This window comes from Triturus cristatus, chromosome 5_2, assembly GCF_964204655.1.
Source record: "Triturus cristatus chromosome 5_2, aTriCri1.1, whole genome shotgun sequence".
Classification (NCBI taxonomy): domain Eukaryota; kingdom Metazoa; phylum Chordata; class Amphibia; order Caudata; family Salamandridae; genus Triturus; species Triturus cristatus.
In genome coordinates this window covers 378834225-378858337 of record NC_140588.1, presented here as the reverse complement: position 1 = coordinate 378858337, position 24113 = coordinate 378834225, and the positions used below count along the sequence as shown (strand labels likewise).

Below are 24113 nucleotides of genomic sequence, written 5' to 3'. Positions count from 1 at the left end.
ATAGGGATTTTGCACCGCAGAGGACGAGGAGACAAGAGGAGGACAGCCCGGGCATGGAGAATGCCAGATCCAGGTAAGGAGGACTCAGGCACAATCTGTCTTTGCTAGGTCCGACCTGCCCCAGTGGCCCTCTCCCTCACCAACCAAGCGTTGCCCCCTTCTCGCCCCTCAGTGCTTGCACCGTCACCACCCATAAATCACGAGCACCTCTTCCTCACTGTCCAAACTCTGCAACCCTCTCCCTCACCATCACACTTCATTCACTGTCCATGCCTGACTGTTCTTTCCCTCTCCACCAACCCTCAATCATCACCACGCCTCCCACACTGTCAAGCCTTAGCATCTCTCTCTCTTTTTCACTGTCTTTCCCTGAAGCCCTCTACCTCACCGCACACCCGCTGTCCAACCCCCGTTGCCCTCTCCCTTACAACTAGGGGTGGGCAACAGGTGCAAACTTCGTCACGCAGCGGAATCTGAGTTTTTTTTGCCAAACTCCACGCTCCCATTGGAGTGCAGAGTTGGCAAAACTCTTCAAACTCCGCTGGGGGAGCGGAGTTCGCCACCAACCTTTAATCAAATGTACAACTTTCCAACCTTTAAGATATCTCCAAACTTTAACCTACTTATACTCAACAAGGGCCTCTCTTTTAAAACTAATTTCTCAAAAACTAATGAACAAATTTACATCACCCTAGCAAAAGAACAATTCTTGAATATGTTTCTAACTTTGTTGCAAGTTTAGTGTAATTCCATTCATTTGTTTCTGTATCAAAAATGAAAGAAGCATGTGGGAATTAAAATGGGAAAATGCAATTTTGGGATCCCTCCTTGTTTCTTTGCCACTATTTGATATAGCAGTCCCAAACTTACCATGAAAAATTAAAACTGGGTAAACTTTTTGTTGGAACACTTTGTACCAAAGATACTAAGAAAACAATAAATGCCTTTCCTATGGAAACTCAGACCTAACTGTAACTACACTGGTGCTATAGCCGCCAGTGTAATATACATATGGGGTTTTTGCTTTGCTTATAACTTTAGTACAATTTGAAAAACCTGCATGACATTTGTCAATAATTCAGCATGTTAAGCTCACTATTAGCACTTTGAAATTTATGCTGATTCATCAAGCAGGAGATCCAAAAATTATTTTTCACTAATAACTGTAATTCCGTTTCACAAATAAGCTTGAAATTTGGCAGACCATTAGCATGTTTATTTTTCTCTTGGTGAACCAGGTTTTATACAGATGAATCGAACAGGAGAAAGCGTTAAAGAGTAGTCACAAATTTGTTCATATGTCAATAACTTTGGAGCCTTATGCCAGATCTTCCCGAAATTTGTTAGACCCTTACCATGTTTAGCATTCTCTTGATACATTGAATTTCATGCAAATCTATCATGTACAGGCTGGGTTAAATAGTGGGTCAAAAAGTGTTGGTAAATGAAGCAGCATGGCATTTGATAGGGTGTTATCAAGTTGAGCCCAATGCAAGAATGTGAAGTTTCAAGCAGATCCAACAAAGGGGGAAAAGTTGAACATTCTTTTAATTACTATTTTGTGCTGTATCATGTGCCAGTACAAAATGTGTCTGAAACTTACCATGTTAACTTGCCCTTAGTACATGGAGTTTCCATCAAATGTGTCAAGAGGAGGAAGAGTTCCTCGGTTCAGAAAAAGATTCATTGTTAGGGGTGGGTGGTAAACTCCACTCCTCCTATGGAGTTTGAAGAGTTTTGCCCACTCCATGCTCCATTTGGATACCGGAGTTTTGGAAAATCTTTGCCAACGCCGCGTGGCGTAGTTTTTTCTCACGCATGGCTCACCAATGTTAGGTTGGCGAAATTTGAGCACTACACCTTCTCCTGGTGAGATTTATCAACGCGAGCAGTCTTGGCAGGTCGCTACTGCTCGTGCTGAGAAAGTTGCCACTCGTGTTGGGAAAACTACCGCTAGATTAGAAAATCTAATCGAGCAACAGAAAGAAGTAGCATTCGCAGGCGTGCTGTGTGGTGCTGTTCGTGCCGAATTTACAGCATGGGACAAGGTACTTGCACTAAAAATCAGCACGAGCAGTGCGTCATACCAATCTCCACTGCTCGCAGAACTTCACAGAATCTCGCTGAGTTTTTAGGTAACTCTACAGAATTCCGCTGAGTGAAACTCCGCGAGTTCCACCCACCCCTATTTATTTGCTAATAATTTGTAGGATTTCATGACCTAAGTAATCCAGAAGAGAAACTTGGGAAAGGGACAAGTCAGCAAAGTCACCTGAGAGAAGAAATAAGCTTGGTGGCTACAACTCCTGCTTTGTTCCACTTAGAGCTTTTGGCACAAAAGTTAAAGGCTTCTGCGGGAACCCAGACTTGATGTATCTGGACTTGATGGACCCCTAACTTTTACAGATACCCCAAGATAAAACCTCTGCCCAGTGCCGACCACTGGTCTTGCGCAAACCTTGCTCCTTAATGGTCAGCTTGAAATCATGCATAGATTCTGGTCAACAGCAATCATCCACTTATATTGGTATCTTGTGGGTTCTTGGTGATTTTGCATTAAAAATGTCAAATGTGAATCTTGTGCTCTCTTAATCTGATTTTGACTATTTTTGTGTCATTTTGTCTTTAATTGTTTCGCTATTTTCATGAAATTAGTTTGGTGGTTTTATTTTCTGCCTGCATATTGTTTTGATCTTTTTTTTATATTTAGAACACACTTCTCTATGTGCCTGCTGCTCGAGTTGTGCAGTAAATCATATGGATGTTGTCGAGCAGCAGCTGTGTTGAAGCGTGATGCATCTGTATGAAGGACGGGGCCCTCTAGGGCCACGTGGGTACTCACGACCACCTGCTATGCCTTCCCAAATGAAGAGTCGGTCAGACAGTAGAGAATGTAAACTTATGTTTATTTCAGGTATATTCTCTGCAGAGGAGTCCAGTCAGACCTTCACCATAAGATGTTTGTCGAGGGGACTGACTCCCCAACATTCGCTAATAGATGATAAACCCTTCAGGAGACTTCGGCCACGCCTCTGGTGGAAAAGTACCGGTCTAAGCTGGACACGAACAAAGGAGGCACAGAAAGATGAGCTAACACCCGTCAGATGGGCATGCTATCAGCGGCACAAGGCCGCTGTGCCGAGTCTCAGTGTCTCCTAACGTGGGAGCAGAGCTACATGTATACAATGGAATGCAAAAGCACAATAATTGTCTTTTTAGCAAGTCTAGTTGCAGCCTTGAGCACAGAAAAGAATTATAATGAATTTCTGCTGAGGCAAGCTATTCTAAATTCTAAGGGCTAACACTGGCACAGCAGAGACAGTCTAATAAGTATTACAAAATACAAAATGGAGTCACACTAGCTAACGAAAGCTTGTATGTTACCGGGATAACTCAGCGAGTGGCATAACGTGAGCGTCATTACATGCACTTTAGTCACACATTGTTAACCTAACATAACATGATGAACGCAATATGGGAACGGGACAGCTAGGCCTTGATTCCAATATGAAGGCGCATAGGGCACTCACTCTTGCTGACAGTGTTTATGCAACAACCTGGCTGAACTAACATTTTGATCAGTTTTCCTTTGTCTCCCTTTTCTCCAAGGATCAAGCCACACTCCCCAAACAGCCCAATATCCCTCCTGTATCATTTCCATCCAACTAAGCTCTTCCCCATCATCTTGTTCTGTGACTCTGGGGCCCAAAATCTCACAGCTATCCTTAGCTGGTGCACCACAATCTCTTTGCGTCTCACTTCCTAGGATCCACATATCTGCCAAAACTCATTGGAAATTAATTCCACTTCCGACTGACACAGCAGCATGGAGGAGTACTTCTGGTCAACACATAGAGAATGGATACTGCTGGCACTATCTGAAGTCAGGACTGACAGAGTATGTCAAGCCTGGGCAGTTAACCCTGATAATCAGTTGCAGAGGCAATCAGAACAGGCAGAGGACTGATCGCATCTTTTGATCAGGCCAAGAATTAAAGGGAGGGGTAGGTGGCTATAGATGCCCAGTCATGAGCGACAGGAAGCTTTTGGACCCGTGGGTGGCATGGAGCTGAGCAACAGGCATTCAAATCGATGAGTGGTGGTAGACTGGGAGTGGGTATCATGGGGATGGGTGAGACCAAAGAGAGATTGACAAAGCGAAAGTTTGTGAGACCACTGCAACACCACTGGGTTTGTGGACAGTGGGAAGACAGACTTTAGTAGGGGTTTGAGAGAAACTAGACATGCCTGTGCTACGAGTTGACTCTTTAGAGGAGGTCAGCACGTGAAGGGACAAACTGACGAAAGGGTGATCCACATCAGGATGATGGATGTTAGGATGGAGTTGGGTCTTAGTGTGCGTAGTGGCCAATGAGAAAAAGGAAAGGGACTTGGGTGAGAGCCAGGTGAGGCATAATTCATGCAGACAGTGAAGCAGAATTCATGCAAACATTGAAGCAGGGCTCATGTAAACACTGGATAGTGGCACAGAGTTCCTGATTTAGTAGACTCCTCAAAGACAGCAGAGTGATAATGGAGGCCAGAAAGGCACTGCACAAGTCTCCAGAGAGCTATCCAAGCAGTGACATTTGATCCACATTAATAAGAGAACGGAGGTGTTTTGATAATGAAACAGAGGGATAACACAGCGATGCACCTTCAATGTCTTGGGTAGGTCCTTTACAGACACTAGGGGAAAGAAATCTCCTCAGGTGAATAAAGAAAAGCGATCAATCTGATGATAGGATGCCATAAGCACTCTGAAGGTCTTACGGTCTCTGAATCACATTGTCTCAATACCCTACTCTATTTCCTTCACTTTCTCCCTCATCATGCCTTAGATGAATTGGGGTGAGATGGATTGGAGAACGATGACAAATGCTTTGTTGCACTAGAACCCTATCATGATGTATCTGGGTGAAATGGTTTTTTGAGGGAGTAGTATCTAATTGAGGAAGTGTTTTGAAGCTGATCCTGTGAAGTCTGGCTGGTCTTTGTAGGCAGTGAGGGCCCTTTTATGGGCATCTCTGATGAGCTGGAATAAGAAACCAGGGACACCTTTGCCCAGATTTACTAACACTTTGCCCTGCGTTTGCTTCACAATCAATGGGTTAAACACCCTATCTAAATGGGCGAGGGTGGCTCTTGGTAACTGCACTTTCTTTGTGTAAGCAATGGAAGTCTCCCTGTGATTTGGGCTCTCTCTATGACCATGCATACACCTTAAGGGGGTTATTGCCTTTGTTAATTCTGGCCTGCTCAGGTCGCTGATTTTGGGTGCGGGTGAGAGGTCTTGGTTGAGGAAAATACTATAGCAGGCAAAGCTGGACTTGTCGTACCGGACACTGGGCATTTCATCAGGAGGCTGGAAGGGGTGGGGCTGATTTTGTTCCTTGGGGACGGGCATGCAGGCCATCGTCACTAGCACGCTGGACCAGGAGAACACACTCTATGTAGGAATCATTACACACCTCCTGAACAGACTACAGACAACACAAAACTCAGAGACCAGACTCATCCTTGACCTCCACAGACAAACCCACATCACACCCCACCTCAAGGAGCTACACTGGCTCCCGATCCAGAATAGATGCCAGTTCAATATATTGACCCACACATACTAAGCCCTGCACAACGATGGACCAGCATACATCAACAAACCCATGACCTTCCGCCAACCGCCCAGACACCTACGATCCCCCTCCCTCTTCCTCACAGAGGCCTCCTGAATTTCCCAAGGCAACAGCAGACGGCGCTCCTTCTCACAGCTGGCGGCCATAGCCTGACTTAGAACAACCTTCCACTGTAACTCAGGACCACCTCATTGCTCCAGCTATTTTGGAAAGTACTCAAAACCTGGTTGTTTGAATGAACAGATCTTCAAGAAGCAGCTAGCAACTCCAGCGCCTTAAGACCCTCAAAGGTGATTTGCTGTGCTTTATAAATCCTTGATTGATTGATTGAAGAATTACAACTAGACTTTTGGGAGGGAATATGGTTACAGGGAACTGTGGAAACTGTGTACATAGTGATCTGTCCAGTTCTGTTGAAAATCCAGAAATGACTCAAATGCCCTAACTGGACGAGAATATACTTTCAATCTCCTATCTAAAAAAAAGATCAGACCACTCCTCCAATATGCGAGCTCTACACTCAACCTCAAACCAACTACAAAGTGGCTATTCTGAGCTGACACCACCCCTCCATCAAAAGCAAAATCACCAAACAACACATAGGAAATGGAATAACTAGCCTGTGTTGCCAGCTTGTCACAGAGTATTTATCTGTTGGATCACTGTAGAATTTATTTTTCTATCTCGACCTTTGCAACTGCCTTTTAAACATGTTCTCTCTCTCTCCGTGTCTATTTCATGCTTTCTCTCTCTTCTAGGCTCCAAGCTACCTCCTACTCATCTCCTTTGTTTCATTTATCGTGTTCCTCTCTTTTCAGTTTTTTCTCTCTCTGTCATATTTGGTTTCCCCTTGTCTTTTACTCTCCGCCTTTATTTCTCTTTTATTGTTTTCTTGCCTACTTCACTTATTGTTCATTTCCAATCCCTTGCCTCTTTCTCACCAATCCTGATATTATTTCCCTGTCTCACTTTCACTGTTTCTCTCCTGATATCCTAGTCTTGATACCTAGCTCTTTATCATATCGGCACACTATTTCTTTGTTTCTCTCTCTAATAATCTCCTTATCTCTAACATTCTAGCTTCATGGATCTTCCTTTCCACAATAAGCAGTGAGCTAAATTCTTTCTACGAGACCTGAAGTGCAGGAGTGTGAACCCTGGCAAGAACAACTTAGACATCAGTTGTTAAGAGGTTGATTAAATTCAAAATGACTAAATTAGGTAATTATAACAAATTATTCATAGGGCATAGAAAAATGGTGAAGTGTACTCGCGTTGATGCACTGGTGTGGTTTTGATCACCATCCTCCACCACACAGTCCTATTACACAGCCAGAACGTGGAGACAGCAGCTTCTGTCACAGACACACTTACAGACAGCTTCCAGTACCCACATCTGAAGCCGACGTCTCTGTGTCACGAAGGCAGCCTGGTAGAAAATATGAAATAGCCAAACCTTTTGGGGTCCACCTCCCACACAGCTCTAGTCAGAGAAGGCAGGGGCAGCAGCAAAGACAGAGAGAGCCATCAAGCATCCATAGCTGATTGAGTTGTGTATCGGTACTCTCCTTGAGCATGGCATAGTGTTTGTAAGCAAGCTTTACTGAAAAGAGAAGTTCTGCTACTGAGTGCCAGTGGGTTCTAGCCAGTCTAAACAACCGACTAAGTTATCGGCATACCAGAGGCTGAAGGCTCACCCTGGCATACACAAGGTATCAGTCTAGCAGTCTTACCGCGCTAGGGTTCCCCCTGTTCTTTCATATTTGGGAGCCCTCGGGGGCATGAAAAAGACATGGGGCATATTATCAAGAACGGCGTTAAAATTACTGCCGCTTTAGCTGCAGGAAACTGCCGCTAAAGCGGCGATAATGGACTTGATAATATGCCCTTGAGAATTCCAATAGAAGCCCATGTTCACACCAGAACATGGACTTCTATTGGAATTCTCAAGGGCATATTATCAAGCCCCTTATGGCCGCTTTAGCGGCAGTCTCCTGCCGCTAAACCGCCGGTAATTTTAACGCCGTTTTTGATAATATACCCCTTGGGGTGCAATATCAGGCTTATAACAAGGCTCTTCATACCCGTGGTTAGTACATGAAATCTGTAACTTTGAAAGGTTTCAGGCCACCTACCTTCCCAACTATCTAAGTGTATCAACTTTTACTTTGCTATTTGATGAAAAATGCAGCGCTATGTTGCTCCTGTGGCAGGTTTTCCCAATATGAATACCTTTTAATAAAATACATGTTCTAAACTAAAACAGTTAAATAAGGTGTTTCTCTCTTATTTTTCCACGATATGCCTATGTTCATGGAAGCACTTCAAAAATATTGCAGCAAGCACGTAAAACACACACATGGTAGGACTAGCGCTTTAGATTTAAAAAAAAGTAATTCATTATACCATATAAGAAACAATTGTTCTAAAAGCGCAATAATACAGAAAATAAAAGTTATGATAGAATCCTGATTTACATACAGGAAATGACACCGGTGTTCTTTAAACCAATGAAACACCTTTGTAACTGTGTTCTGTTTTCCGGGTAAGGTCAGTCCGCTCCTCTAGGGTACATGCCCGTTTGCTTTGCTTTCATCTGATAAAAAAAAATGTTTTAGTAATATGTGCAACGTCCTCTTGGAAATAGTCAGAGCTTCTCCACGACTAACAGTTGCTGCTGTTGAGCCAGAAACTTTATTTCACAAAGGCACCGACTATGGGGCATATCAACAACGAGGCGATATAAATGATAGAATCGGGCGAAAAGCGGCGATGATTTTATCGCCTAATTAGCAAGGTCACGCTATCGCGTGAAACCTTGCATTAGCGCCCATATTCTTAAAGCCCAGCTTTGCATCTCTAATGAGATGCAAAGTGGGCGTTCCTGACCTGACATGACTGGAGAAATGTCGCTCGACATTTCTCCTACCATCAAGCCCCACGCTATGAAGCATAGCGGCAAGAAAAGTAGCGATAACCCCTGTTATCGCTACTTTCCTTATACCTGCTTCAGGACTGACTTAGCCATAATATCCTATGGAGGGTGGATATCATGGCTAAGTATGTGAGGCCCTATCATCAAGCTAACACCAAACTTCGTGAGATTATCTCACGTTTGACAGTTAGCGCTAGGATTTTTATCGCTTTTGAGATAAGCGTTGCTAATAGCACGCTATCTCAGCGATAAAAATTCACGTTAGCCGGCGATAATTATCCTAGCGCTAAGTGCGCTTAGCGATAATTATCGCCGGTTGTTGCTGATATGCCCCAAGTGTGCAGAAGTTAAGCAATCTATCTATAACTACTCAAAGTGAATGCCACATGAAAGCAGAAATGAGAGTGTCAGAGGATAGTTCAAGGAAAAGCAATGCAAATCAAAGTAAATGTACGCAGGTTTTTTTTTTTGGTTGAGCAACAGACAAATCCAGTGCTCTTCCTACTCATATTTCAGCTTTGCCTTTCCTCCAGTTACTGCCTCTACATCCTTATTTAGGCGGAAGCCTATCAACGATCTTCGGTTGTACTCCGCAACCTTGGTTCCTAATCATATTTAAGTATCAGACTTACACCAGGCGTAAGTTAGGACATTATATTTCCAATATTTACAGTGTGTTCCTAGGAAGGAAAGGCATTTCCTATCAACAAATACATTTCGTATTTCGCTAATTAACTAATGCTTAATGTACAGAAACCACACAATAGCGAGACTCCGCACACAGCCTTATACAAATAGTCAGTAATAGATCAAGCATTAGACATTCCACGGTGCCATAAGGCCTTCTCTAACCTACTACACATCATTTCAATATTCGTGATTTCCACAAGGAATGAGAATGGCCACCACCCGTAAACATCTCTTGAAAGATGAATTCACAATACTCGTGTTGAAAAATAGTGCATTTAAGGTCCAAGCAAGCAATAGCAATGATTTTAGGTTCCATTTTTTTCTTTCAGGTTTTGTATTATCACTAGATACAGCTGTCAACCTCAAACAGTATCGGACCTACCAAACAAACATTCCACACTTTAGGTGAAAACATCACCAACAAAAAACTCCAGACGAAGCATCAAACATAATGTGGTCATCCATGTCGATCCAGGAATCATAAAAAAGCAAACACCCTCGATATCTAATTCAAATTGGTCATCCATATTGACCAACAACCATCAAAAATCAGACCCTAGCACCGACTATCTTGCCTTAACCTAAGCCAAGTGAAAATGTGCAACAATCTGTCCAAGATACCTGCAGTCATGAAAGAGATCACTCCAACAGCACCATGCTGGCCTCTTAATTCCAGCAAGGGGTGTTGTGAACGTCAGACTAATCAATGTGCACTCAGGCTCCAACCATTCACTCAAAATCAACGACTAAATCGAGGAAGTGCACCATGCTTAGAGTAACAGAATATTGGTTCAGAAACAATGCAGAAACGATCTTTGAAGAACTCTTCCAACCCTATTTAAAAATGATTCATTAGAACGAAGCAACAAGGGGGGATGATGGTATTGTAGGCAGGTAAATGGAAAGCACATGCTTAATTTAAATAACTTAGAATTCCGATCATTTGAACACCTTACCTCTTGATGCTTAATATTCCCATCAACATTTCATTATGGTCTTGGTCAATTATGAACCTAGATACAGCAGTGGCGTAACGATAATTGAGGAGGGCCCCCTGCAAGGTACGTTGTGGGGCCCCCCGACTGCGGGGGATGCGGGGGCCTGTGTTACGCCCCTGAGCTACATTGCCATGTTCCTGGACGAAATCACTGATTGTGCTTCGTGCATCTGGGGATTAGCTAAGATCTTATTTATGGGAATTTCATTTCTTGAGTGGGTAAGCAGAACATCAAACAAGCATTATACGTTTCATAAAAGCGGGCATCCTTGGTGTTAGAACTGGCATCCTTGATGGTTTCCTCCTAACTTTTTGCCTTCAGACCTGTTTTTTGGGAACTTCTTTTTGTTGGCCTTAGAACTCTGTGCACTTTACTACTGCTAACCACTGCTAAAGTGCTTGTGCTCTTTCCCTTAAACATGTAAAGCAGGCTTATACCCGATTGGTATATTTAATTTACTTAGAAGACCCTAGTAAAGTGGCACTACGTGTGCCCAGGGCATACTAGTGTGTCGGCAGCATTGGTTGTGCCACCCCCTTAAGGACCACTTTAAACGTGTCTAAGGTCTGCCATTGCAGAGCATGTGTGTGCTGGTTAAACTGCCATTTTGACTTGGCAAAATACAACGTTTGCCAGGCCCAAACCTTCCAGTTTAATACATATACATCACCCCTAGGGTAGGCCCTGGACAGCACAGGGGGCAGGATGCAGTGTATTTACAAAGTTGCACGTGCACATTTAGGTGTTACATGTCCTGACAGTGAAAAACACTAATGGCCAGATGCATCAAGCGTGTTTCCCATTCGCAAACTGGCCTATTCGCAGAATAGGCCCATTTGCGAATGGGAAAAAGCCTTTTGGGATGTATCATCCTCTAGGCCCATCGGAATTAATGGGAAGCCATTCCTTATTTGCGACTCACAGTTTGCTAGTCGCAAATAAGAAATAAGTAGGAATCACAAATATTATTGTGAAACCTACATACATTGTATTTTGCAATTCTATAATAGCAAACCGGCAAAATTCGCTATTATGGAATCGCAAAATCCAATACTGATACATCTGGCCCTCAAATTCCTTTTTCACTACTGCAAGGCCTACTTCTCCCATAGAACAACATTGGAATTACAATATTACATGTTATAAGTGTATTTTCCAAATGGGAGGGGCTGATCAGTTCATGTTTGGTGTCTCTGGAATCTAAATTTAAAAACCTAACTTATGGTGAAGTGGGATTTTAAATTACAATTCTGAGAAAACCCCTTTTAGAAAGTTGGCATTTTCTTGCCTTAGCCATTTGATGCCTGCAGTCTGTCTCTGGGGCACATGAATGGGTGTGGGTGACAGTTGGGCTTTGTGTATTCTTCTTAGACACACATTTGGAGTGTGGGTGTGACTGGATAGGCTACCACTGGCAGGATGGGAGGGAGAAGCGGGTACAGACCCACTTACACTTGAATAGGCTGTGCCCTGCTTCCACACAATTGGCTGCAAAACTCCTGTAGTATGGAGCCAGGGATAGGAAGGTAGGGCTTCTGTGCAATTCAAGGACAAGCCTGTGGAAGATTGTCCCCCACTTCAAAGGCACAACTGTGTATCAAAAGAAGGACCCAAGAAACCAAGTCTTCAGTACACTTCTTGATCTGAGGATAATCTGCCAGGAAGAAGGACTGATGTGCTGCTACAAGCAAGGACTGTCACTCTGCTGGACTTATGCTCTAAAGGAACTACTGCCCTACTGTGCTGACCTGCTGTGTGCTGCCCTCTTGCCTGGAGAAACAGAACTGGACCTGCAACTTCATTGTGAACCGAGGACCCAAGAGTGACTCATCTGTCTAGTTTGCTGGCCTCCTGATCTCCTGACCTGAGCCTCACGGACATGAAACAGTCCCCAAGCAGCTCCTGGACCCAGCTACAGCAAGTTCCTGACCTCCAGGCGGTGTCCCTCAGGCCCTGGACCTTTGGTGTGGTTCACAAGCTCTTAAAATCTTAGACACTTCATGACCAAGAAAGTGCCGGTTTGCACAGAGACTACGCCGCTTGCACCAAAACCATCACAAGCCGCCACCAGCTCATCTCTTCGCATAACAGCATCCACAGCCCCCGTGAGACGGCCAATGTGAAGGTCCAGCCTGCTTGTCTGCGATGTCCATCCTGCTCTTTGCACGTCACCAACTGCCGCACACGGCCCTCTCCAATACAAATGGAACTCTTTGCACAAAACTTGAGAAGGTAAAACTTCAGTAGGACACACTGGGAATGGATCTAACCCATGCTCCATTGCGGTCTGCCTGAACTTTTAACTTTGACCCGGTCCAGTGCGAATAGATAGCCATAATTGGTGCTGTTTTTCACTATATTCCTTAAACATTCATAACTCCAGGTCTTATTATTAGATTTTTGACATTTTGGTCTTATTTCATTTATCAAAAGGAAGCTCTATTTTTCTAAACTGGTGTGGGATCTTTTTGTGTGGTGTTTTCACTGATTTATTGTTTCAAGTATTGCACAAATACTTTACACATTGCCACTAAGTTAAGCCTGACTCCTCTGTGCCATGCTACCGGGTGAGCACAAGTTAATTTGGCGTTTGCATGTGCTTTACCCTGACCAAGACTGTCGTTGCTGCTTGACCAGGGCTCATGCCGTAGTCAACCAGTAACCCAGTTTCAAGCACTTGGATTCACTCAAACCACACTTCTTTTCATATAAGCAATCGATTCAACACACCCTCCAAACAATATCATGGAGATTCAGGTCAATCAAGAACTCTAAATCATGCACTCTTCAAGAACTCATACCCTTTAGATGTAAATGAGAGATTAATAAAGTATTTTATGAACGTGCTAGTGTTGAAGATTGATTTCTTTCAACACTGTAACTTCTTCCTAACGTGCATCTTTATACTACATACTAATATTATGAGGTCTATTATTATGAAAAGTACAACCAATTAATGTCACATCAAGAAAGGAGACTCCTTGGGTATAAGGGTCATTTTTTTTGTTTTACAAGCTGAAACTCCCACTTAAGGAATTTGTTTTTTGTAAAACAAAAAAATTGCTGGATGTATTCATGAATCATGGTTGCAACTCAGCAAACCTTTAATGCTTTCAGAGGAGTCACTGTGGTGGTGGCTACTCTGAAGGCATCGAGAGCTCCACAAAGTGGGTGGAGAATCTATATGTATATAGTGGACAGTAGTCTGTCAGGGAAGTGGAGGATATTACCTCAGCCCTCTAGTGGACAGCAGGCTACACGCCAACCTCTAAATGAAGACCTAAAACATCAAACTCTTTAAGGCCTTCCATGATGTTAGACCGACTAGACACCATGAACAAAACCCTACACACTGCAACTCAACTCCTATATTTTTCAAGGAAAAATTGTGAAAATTTGAGACAACACCCAATTAGCACGAGACACAACTCAATATGTTTCGATGACACTTCCTTTCCTTCCAAAGCCTTTTACATCCTTCAGGATGATGAAACAGGAGAAAGCCTTCCAGACAGCATACAAGACAAAGCCATCAAATATACTGCTTTGGCTTGATCATTGTAATGCAGCACTGACTAAGGAACACAAGAAGAAGTAAATCCAGAGACACAAGATGATCAAAAATTCAGCAACCAGGCCAGGCCTGAATCCAAGGAATTTATACCACATAGGTCCAGTCCTAAAAAAGCTCCATTGGCAAAATTTGAACCACAGAGGCACATTCAAGATGCTGTTCCTTCAGTACAGAGGGGTCGAAAATCTAAAACTGGCCTAACTCATTAAATTGGCTATTTTTTTATCAAGAAGTGCCAAATGGACCATATAAATGCACTTCCACTGAAAGAAGCATGGTGCAAAGAACCTCAAAATTCTGAGACCTAGACTATGAATGAATATGACCCACAGGTAAAATAAGGCTTGGCAAAGCCAAAGGGTCTGGCCTTTTTTAAGACTGCAACTTTGTATTTACTTATTTATTCAGTTTGAAATACACCCAATTTGCAAGACAGTTTTAAATAAATATACATAAAGAAGTGGCCCAGCAACCAAGTCACTCTAACTCCGGCTCCGAAATGTACAACTTTCCAGCAGCTCTGCACATGCAATCAAGCAAAGTGTTGTTACTCAGAGTGCATGACAGTCAGTTGACCCAAAAATGTTTTAGTTATGATTTATTTTATTACATGAAGCTGGAAGACTTAAAAACAGCCTAGGCTGAACGCCTTCATGACAGGGTAAAGACATGTACTCGAGAAGAAGTGTGGTTCTCATGAGAGTTCGTTTTGCACCACCTCCCTAACAAATGGACCAGAGCCCAACAACAAAATCTGAAGACAATGTTCAACAAACCATCTTGCATTATTATTCGAGGAGGGAGAGGTTCTTGACTCATTTGTATCAATTAGAATGATCCAGGAGCGCGTGCCTTAGCTTCGATCTGCACAACATGACACTTAAGTGCAATGAAGCGGCCAGAAGGTGACAGGTAGGTGCTATGTAAAACGGTAACATAAATATAGAAATATATATTTAACAACCCAGGCATAATGATGAAAATACGTAAATGACAGTTAGCTCAGAAAGTTCTGAAAGTTTTTTTAATCAGACATACATCTGCAAATTAGAGCCATACAAAGGCTGACGCCGTGCATGATGGACGTTTTGTGAACTGGGCTCTTGCGGTTTCTAAAGTGCGTACTGGATGGATAGTTTCCCTGCCTTATTACATCTCGATTGGTTCCACAATAGATTGTTTCTTTTGCGATAATTCCTTCTTCCGTGTAAGGAGAAAAATATTCGACGCAGTTCTTTTTCTAGAACAATAACTGAGCGTGCGTGGATTTAGACTCACAAATGAAGTTACAACCCATTTCCCATAAAGCTGCTACACACACGGAATGAAACACATGTCTCCCGGTTTAGTGACAATTCGGGGCTTATTTAAAGTGCATGGCAGCTTTAGATGAAGAAGCACCCATTTGTCTCGCAGCACCACAAATTACAAACGATGACAAGCCCGTATTTGCAAACAAAAGCAAACAAAGGCACGGAGGCTCCGTGGAAGGCTGCAAGAAGGGGCCCTTTTGTTCAAACCTGCTCGTGGTTTTAAGCCTGTAATGCCATTGCTGCAAAAGCCCAGTGATGTGAAACACATTGTGGCACTTGAAATGGGATTTTTTTTTCTTTTTGAGATATGTATCACTGTTCATCGAGATCAACGGGGGCGGGGTGGGGGCTCGGAAGCACGCATCATGCAAGGAGGCACGGCACACGAGGAGATCCGTTTGGGCTCTGACCTGTTCCAGTGAAAGACTGCCAAGGAGTATCATGTCATGACGAGCATCCTTTTCAAATTGTTCAGCGTAGGAGGGGAGGGCTTCGTCTTCGGTCTCCTTGTAGAGGTCACGTGCTTTATTCGCAATGACAGGCCTCGCCGAGACGCAGGAATCTGAAGGAACCGGAACAGCAGCGAAAACGAGACAGAACACAAAGAGGTTATACGTGGCTGAGGCAGACACACGTGCGCGTTCGTACAAAACAAGGTCATGCTTTCTTTTGTATACTCAAATAAATGGATATTTCTTTGCAAAGGCATAGAGGAAATGGAGGACCTCAGTTCACCGGAGCTCAGCAGGAGCTGGGCGAAAGGAGGGGAGGGGGGGGGGGGGGGGGGTGATGAGCAAAAATATTGCACAACATCAGTCTCAGCCTATCTCTTAGAAGCCGCCTTCATAGAGACATCGAGGCACCACAGGGCAGTGTTTTGTTGTTAATGTCCTTTCTTCTTTAGCTGCTGATGGCTCAAGGGACTTTAGATCGTGAGCTAGGCGCTAAGCAAGTGTTGGGTTTTTCCACCTCCTGCAAGGTCGAATCAGACTTTCTGGTAATCATAATGTTAAAACTAATTCTAGGCTATGCAGGAAACAAGTTAGTCAACATTATCACTCTGTAAACTACTTTGGGGCATATTTACAAGTCCCTATCGACACCACAACGTCACTTTTAGTGACATTGTGGTGGCGGTAGGGGCTTCGCCTTATTTACAAGGCACCCTTTACCGCTGTACTTAGCGTGAAAGGAGAGGGCAATGGGTGTTGCAGTAGGCGTTCCACCGCAACACCTACTGATTTTGATGCTGCCCCCCTATTTACAAGTGTGGCGTAAATAGGAGGCAGGGCCAAAATTAAGACCAGGGAAACGAGGAGAATTGCTTTATTTCTCCTCATTTTTGATGAATGCAGCATACATGGAAACAGCAAATTGCCATTGATTGTTTATGTGCAGGAAGGTCCTGCACATAAACAATCACACAAAAATGACGTTTTGCAACTTCTATATGTGCTGCATTAAGCAGCCCACATAAAGGTTACAAAACGTAATTTAAAGACTGTTTATGTGCAGGAAGGGACACCTTACTGTACATAAACAATCTTCCCCTGCACACAGACACCCTTGCACCGTGGTGCAAAGGTGCCTGCATTCGCACTAGGCTGATAAGTTTAGCGCCAGCGCAGGAGGAACCGCAGGGCTGCACCATATTGTTGTAAATATGGTGCAGCCATGCTTTTCTGAAGTGGCAGAGCGCTGCGTTAAGCCAGGAAAGCTAACGCCGCACTTCGTCACTTTGATGTAAATATGCCCCTTTGAGTCCTGGAAGAAATCGTTGCATGGAGGCAGAGCAAAAAGCACAGGGCCCGATTCACAAAGCCGTTTTCGGCAGAAAATCGCTAAGGCTTAACCTCAAACATGTCTCTCTTTACACGTCACAGGTATCCACAAAATAATACCTACTAGGTGTAATTGGAAGTTCTGCTGCATAATTGTGCTCCACGACTGTATACAATTGCACAGTAGTAAATCCCGGGCAAGGGATGTGTAGGGGGCTGCTTAAAGCATGATTTACCTTAAGATTTTGTGAGCACCCACACAATTGTGGATTTGTGGACATTCACAACTCTCTCTCATCTTGTTCTACCTGGGAAATGGTTGGAGAATTGCTCCAGTAAAAGTGAAGGAAATAACTTCAAGCTTAGTGGTATAGGGGAATGGTTTCTCCACTAGGAAAAAAGGATTTCACTGTTAATTGAAGAAAAAAATGAAAAAAATGTGCAAATGTTGCACAGCTGTTTTTTCCAATGTGTAATTGTATCCTGCACACAATTAAATATTGGAGAAATAGTGTTTTAAAAAGTCAAGTCTTACTCAGCAATACGGATAGAAAGCTGCGACTTGCACAGTTTCCAGACAGACTCTTGCTAAGTTTTGTGAATAGGGAAAAATCGTAAAACTGCACCTGTGAGAGAGAGTACTTTCGCAGATGCTGGTTTACGATTCCCCTTGTGAATCGGTCCTACAGTGTTCAGTAACCATTTGTGATACAGTGCCAACTCCTGCATTAATGTTCATGCTGTGGAAATGTGAGTACTGTATATAGAATATTTATTATCTACCTAGGCTTTCACCTACATTTTTAGAACATTTCTGACTCACTTGGTATTCACAAAGAATTATAGGAATACTCCTGGAAAGTTGTGACAGTCACTACGCTCCAGGAGCACCCAGAACCCCTTTGAATAGCATTTGAAAATATAGCCAGGTTACATTTCCGAATGCATAACTGCAACCCATTGGTACATTTGTTCTGAATGCTTTTTTTAATGTTATAAATCAGGCTACTCTGTCAACAATTAATGAAGTATGTTGCTTTCGTTTTCCCAACATAACAATTGAGTTACTCCTGCCATGGACAGGAGTAAATCTACAGACATTTTCACGGTGGGAAACTACATGGAAAACGGTTTGCAGACAAATACCTACAAACTAAGGGGCATATTAACGAGGGCCGGCGATAAATATCGCAAAGTGCGCTTGGCGCTTGCATATTTATCGCCGGCTATCTCTGGAATTTATCGCCCGGTTAGCACATTATCAACAACGCGCATCGCTGAGGCGATAAAAATTCCAGAGATAGTGAGGAACCGACCAGGGCCTTAACCCCCGAACGTATAGAGGGATATACAAGTAGGAAAGGAAGTCATGGTGGAAAACGGCGATATCCTAGATGATAGGGCCTGTGGTCTTAGCCACAGAATCCACCCCCCATGTTAAGTATGTCTTAGTCAGGAATTTAACAGACGTTAAATTCCTGCGTTAAGGCATACTTAACACGATTTAAATAATCGCTACCCTTCCTTGCTAATATCGCAAAGCTGCCTTCCCGATATTTTCCCTGGTTGGTTTCACAGCCACGCCTACTTTGCATCTCATTAGCGATGCAAAGTTAGGCGTGCTGGAAACGGGCACCAAGTCAGCAAAACACGCAATAGCGTGTCTTTGCTGATAAGGCGATAAAATTATCGCCGCATTTCGGCCAAAAACGGCTGCAAAAGTGGCGATAATTTTATAGCACCGCCTTGTTAATACACCCCCAAGTTTGTGGGTGTTCACTGTTTGCACGTTTTTTGCCACCTTGAAATACCAATAACCTGCCACTACGAGTAGATTTATTCACAATTAATAACATACCATATGTGCATAGAAGTCTAAAACTAAAGGAGTGATATGAGCTAGAAGGATGATTAAAACAGCCTCAAGCAAGTTACAAAAATGGGACAGATAGGAATGAGTTTGATTCAAATATTTAAAAGCAGTCTTTCAGAAAAAGAGCACATGTGGCTCTAAAGAAATATCCATTCATCCTCATTGTACTACAAGGTTAACCAGGGGGCCTATTCACAAAGACAATCTGGAGTATGTAAAGTAGAATTCCTGTAGAACTCTTTTACATACTTTTAAATTTGTTAGAGAATTGGTCTTTAAAAATCTAAAATGGGACTAAAATGGGAATATTCAGGGAATATTCCTAAGCAATGAGTACATATAGAAATGACTGTGCCATTTTGTACTTTTACTATTAAGGAGTTGGAAGTTTTTTGGCCGATTCACAAAGGCACATAAAAGAGTACTTCTGTAGTACTACGTTATAAATGCTTTTGATTCCACAATTGGGGCACACTCACAATTAGTTACTGTTAGAAAGGGCTCCTATGATGAATATGATAGTAATTAACAACCATATATTGCAAGTGTCCATTTGTTGAAAGTCATCCTTTAAGGGAGTGTACAATGTAACTACTCATGCAGGCTCATCATAGGAATGTAATTAATTACATGTGTTTCAAAATTGTGTAACTCAATTAGCAATAAATATCTACAAAAACCATCGTAGCAAAGCCCTCTAGTGAACAACGCTAGTTTAACCATAGAAGATTAGCATATGTTTTAGTGACATGCATACACTAGTGCATACAATTTACACTACACACACAAGATATAGAAAAGCATCATGCACATGTTTTTACATCTCTGTTTTTGAAAAGTAGCACATCATTGTCACTTTAAGAAATTTGCTAGCTGTTGTTTTATATGATTGGGTCAAAAATCTGGAAAACCATACATCTTAACACTAAGAGGTTAATAATGGCAGCTAAGAAATAGGCACTCTTAGACCTGTCATCCTTATGGTGGTCTTCCTCCAAACATTTTGCTTTTGACCTTCACATTTTGCTGAATATTTCTGTTGGCCTTAGGACTCTGAGCACTTTACTACTGCTGACCAGCTCTAAACTGCATGTGTTTCTTCCCTAAACATATGTGCGATTGGTGTATACATGATTGGCATATTTCATTTACATGTAAGTCATTTGTAAAGTGGTATACCATAAACCCAGGGCTTCCTAGGTGACTTGTGGGCCTGCAGCACTGATCGTGCCTCCCACATAAGTATGCCTTTCAAACCTATCTCAGGCCTGCCTTTACAGGGCCTGTGTGTGCAGTTTACTGCTACTTCAACCTGGCATTTAAAACTGCATGCAAAGCCTTGAACCCCCCTTTTACTACACATGTCATCCCTAAGGTAGGCCCTAGGTAGCCTTAAGGGAAGGGTGCTATGTAAGTAAAAGTTAGGACATGTTCGTTTTATGTTTTACATGTCTTGTTAGTGACACACAGCTAAATTAGTTTTTACTATTGCAAAGCCTATCCCTTTCGTAGGTTAGCATTGGGAATTCCCTTATATATCTTTAAATGGTAATTCCTGATCAGAAACGCATAGCTACTTCATGTTTTATATCTTTGGAATGGTGATACTAAATCCTCCTTACTGGTGAAGTTTGATTGAATATTACTGTTTTAGAAATGCTACTTTTAAGAAAGTGGACATTTCTCTGCACTTACTGCTCTGTGGCTTGCAGACTGTCTCCAATGACTGTCTGGAGTGGGTGACAGCTTCACTTTGTGCATTCCCTCTAGACAGCCACAAACACAGGAAAGTTAGGTGTAGTCATCTACAACATCTGCATTCTGATGGCCCTGCCAGGGCAAGTTGGAAGGGAGGGACTAACACTTTACCTAATAGGTAGTGTCCTGTCCCTATACCAAGAGCTGATCTACCCCCATTAATAGCCTGGCTGGATTGAAAGGAGGACCTTGTCACTTCAAGGAGCAACTTTGAAGTCACACGCGCATCAAATGCACTTTTGGGTATACATATTTAGTCTCTGACCCAGCTAAAATCACTAGTGGACTTGTAATTGAAGCTCTGACAAAAAAACTGCTATGCTGCTTAACGAACTCAACAGGATTGCTGATCTGGAAGTCCTGATTTTATGCTTTCTGCCTTGCTGCCTGTAGCTCTGTTACTTTGCTGAAAGAGAGCTGTACTCTGACTTCACTCCAGGTGTGCTCCAAGAGCTTGTTGGCTTGCCCCCTGCTGCTTGAGACTCAGGGATATCAAAGTTTCTACCCTTGATCCTTTGCCTGGCTAACTGGAAGTGGCCCAGAAAATTGCACATGGACTTCGATGTATCTCCTGTCTGTGTGTAGCAGAACCGTTGCATCGACCCAGTTGCAGGAGTAAAATTGATGCTTCGCTTTGGAACCAGTGCTTTGCCTCCCAAGGTTGACGCACCGGACATCGTATCACTGCTGTGCAGCTTGTAGAGATTGACGCATCCCAGTGACTGCATGGAGAACCCGGCACATCACTTGACACCTCTCAACTCGGGCACCCGTCTCTGGAACCGACGCATCGCCATCAGCCTGTGGAGAAAATCGATGAATCCTCAACTTGCGGGACCCACATCGACGCATCTCACTGGTGCCACTGGGAAATTAACTTTGTTCACCGGCGCTTGCTTGGGTCTTGTAGCTGGCCTGCTCTCCATCGAAGTCAGCCCAAACTTTGACTTTGCCCCAGTCCAGCACGACCTCAAATAACCCCTAAATTGCTATTTACTTCTAAGTGCAAACACTACATTTACTGTTTTGAAATTCAATATCTCAACTTCTATACGTTGATTTTTGTCGTTTTGGTCTTGTTTTGTTCATAATACAATAAATACAATAACCTATTTTCTAAACCTGTGTGGAGTTTTTTTGTGGTATAGTAATTGTGTTACTCTGTGTGTGTGTTGCACACATTCTTTACACATTGCCTCTTTAGATAAGTCTGACTGCTCTGTGCCAAGCTAGCAGAGGATGAGCACAGGCTATCTTTTAGTGTGTACTTAGCTTACACTGACTAGAGTGATGATTCCTGCCTGGCCTGGGTGCATATCGAATCCAACCAAGAATTCCAGTTCAAATAGGCACAGTTTCAAGTGCTTCAGGTAAAGATAATGTCGCCATTTACCACATCTAAACATACTCCCTGAATTTCTTCCACAGTAATAGAGAGCTAGAGTGAGTATGTGTTTTTAAAGCATAAGTAGTGTAACCTCTGCTTCACATCACACCAATGTCTGGGACTTATGTTGAAAGCAGTGCTCTGGACTGGTCAATGCCAAATTTCACAACCCACACTTCTAAGAGCCTCATTACCAAGTGATTCTGTAATCCGGATGCTCCTAATGAAAGTTACAGGCCCCTTTTCAGGGTTGGACTTGTCTATCAGACAGGGCCCGATGGGCTGGTCTGACAGGTCAGTGCGTGGGCCAGGTAATTGGGTCTATTTTATGGTCAGCTAAGCCGATTTTTACTGTTAATTTCCCTGATATTAAAACAAATATTGCCTACAGGAAGCTCTAATCCATGCAGTCTTCCATACCTCGCAAAATAAATATTCATGCAGTCTTGACAAGCACAGCATTTCCCTAATTTGCAAACATGGGCCACTTTTTAGCTGTCTATTTCACTAAAGGGTCCCGCTTCTATTGTAGTGCCCAGGCCTATTTTCTGCCTCAGTCTTATGCTGCCCCGTCAGAATTATGAGCTACACAGACACTCTGTGGAACCTGTATGTTTCACTCAGAAATTTCAGCTGCTGATAGGTGAAACATTGAGGACAAATGAGGAATTACCAGGGAAATTAGATCTGGAATTACAAATTCCACCGGTATTTCCTCATTTCCGAGGGGACCCTCAGAGTCACCCTTGTTAGCCATGTAGCTCCACCTCTCAGAGTTACCAGTACCTCCTAGGGTAACTTTTATTTATATGAAAAATGAGGCTTTAAACTCTTCCTAAAAGGAAAGCCTCAGATGAATGAGTGAAAGTCACACCTTCGGTTGATTTATTTAAGATGTGACAGACATGTAATATGTTCTCTGTGAGTTTAAGGTGCTAGGTTCAAATGTTTACATGGTCTTCTGTGTATGATGAGACAAACCCTTAGTTTTTCACGGTGTGTTGTTTTGGTGTGACAAGCTCCTCAATGTATGTAATGTGTACATATGAGGTGACCTGACTCAGATCTGTACTTGGCTTTGTGTGGCCTTAGAGTGTCAAGTCTCAGATCTCTTATTGCACAGTCATATTTGTATTTGGTTCTGTGTATTTTTCGGTCACCCGTCAGGTCAGCACCTGGATCATGTGGATTTATGCGAGCTGGGTCAGTACTGTGATTTGTTATCTGCAGGTATATTTGAACTAAGCCCAAATATTTACATGAATACATATTTGTTTGGGCTGACCAGACTCGGTTGTATAATTGGTTTCGTGTGGGATTACGATTAACAAGCTGAGATCTATATATGCTTGTTTATTCATGTAGCAACCAAGGACCAGATTCACCAAGGGCTTGCATTGCCCATGTGTGAGACAAGGGCAATGCAAGCCTTTTAGTGAAATTTGCCAATCCTCCCAAAGCCACCTTGCATGACTTTGCATGGCTTGGTAAATCTAGACCAACGTAAGGCAGCGCAAGTGGCTGCCTTGTGTTACTCTGTGCCAGGAAGGCCTTACATGTGTGGAGAGTGGTTGTTCCCACGTATCCAACCAGGTATTGTGGGGCATTTCCAGATTTACTAAGACTAGTACACCTGGGAATTCATCAAAATGCTATCCCTTCCCAGGGAAGGCATAATGAGGAGAAATATCTGTATTTCTAAATGTTTTTTCAGATTTCTAAGAGTGCTGCATGAGGAAAATATGTCTAAGGATTGTTTAGGTAGAAAAGGTGCATTCCTGATCTCACCATTTGACGCAGTGCAGCAAGTTGACTTGCTGCATTGAGCTGTGTCTAATATTGATAAATCAGGCCCCAAGTTTACATCTGTGCAAGCCTTGGTGCAGTAAGGCCTTGAGTGAAAACATCTGGACCTGCACTTCAATTTGTGTAGGTGTAGGGGAGTTTCTTGTTATGTTTTGAGTGACACCTAGTCTATCCCAGGTTACATGTGTATTTGTGATGGCCAGATTATGATTTATTTTTGTTTTGTTTAGATTCATGTTTTCCAAATCAGATCTGTGCTTGTGTGGAGTAATGGGTAGAGGGGACTAATTGGGTTTATATCTCTTGGTGGGCTGGTGTGTGTTTATCATGACCAAGCAAAATGTACTCTTAGTTGTGCATGAGTG

The 24113-nt window shown here is 42.9% G+C and overlaps 1 protein-coding gene across 1 annotated transcript in view; it reads right to left on the bottom strand.

Annotated features, from left to right (window-relative positions):
• The window catches only part of LOC146823032 (uncharacterized), a 169100-nt gene that overhangs the window by 132528 nt on the left and 12459 nt on the right, over window positions 1–24113 (bottom strand). Inside the window, exon 3 of the mRNA XM_085606356.1 lies at window positions 15554–15705. Coding sequence (XP_085462482.1) covers window positions 15554–15705 — 152 coding nt within the window. The remainder of the gene's footprint in view (window positions 1–15553; window positions 15706–24113) is intronic.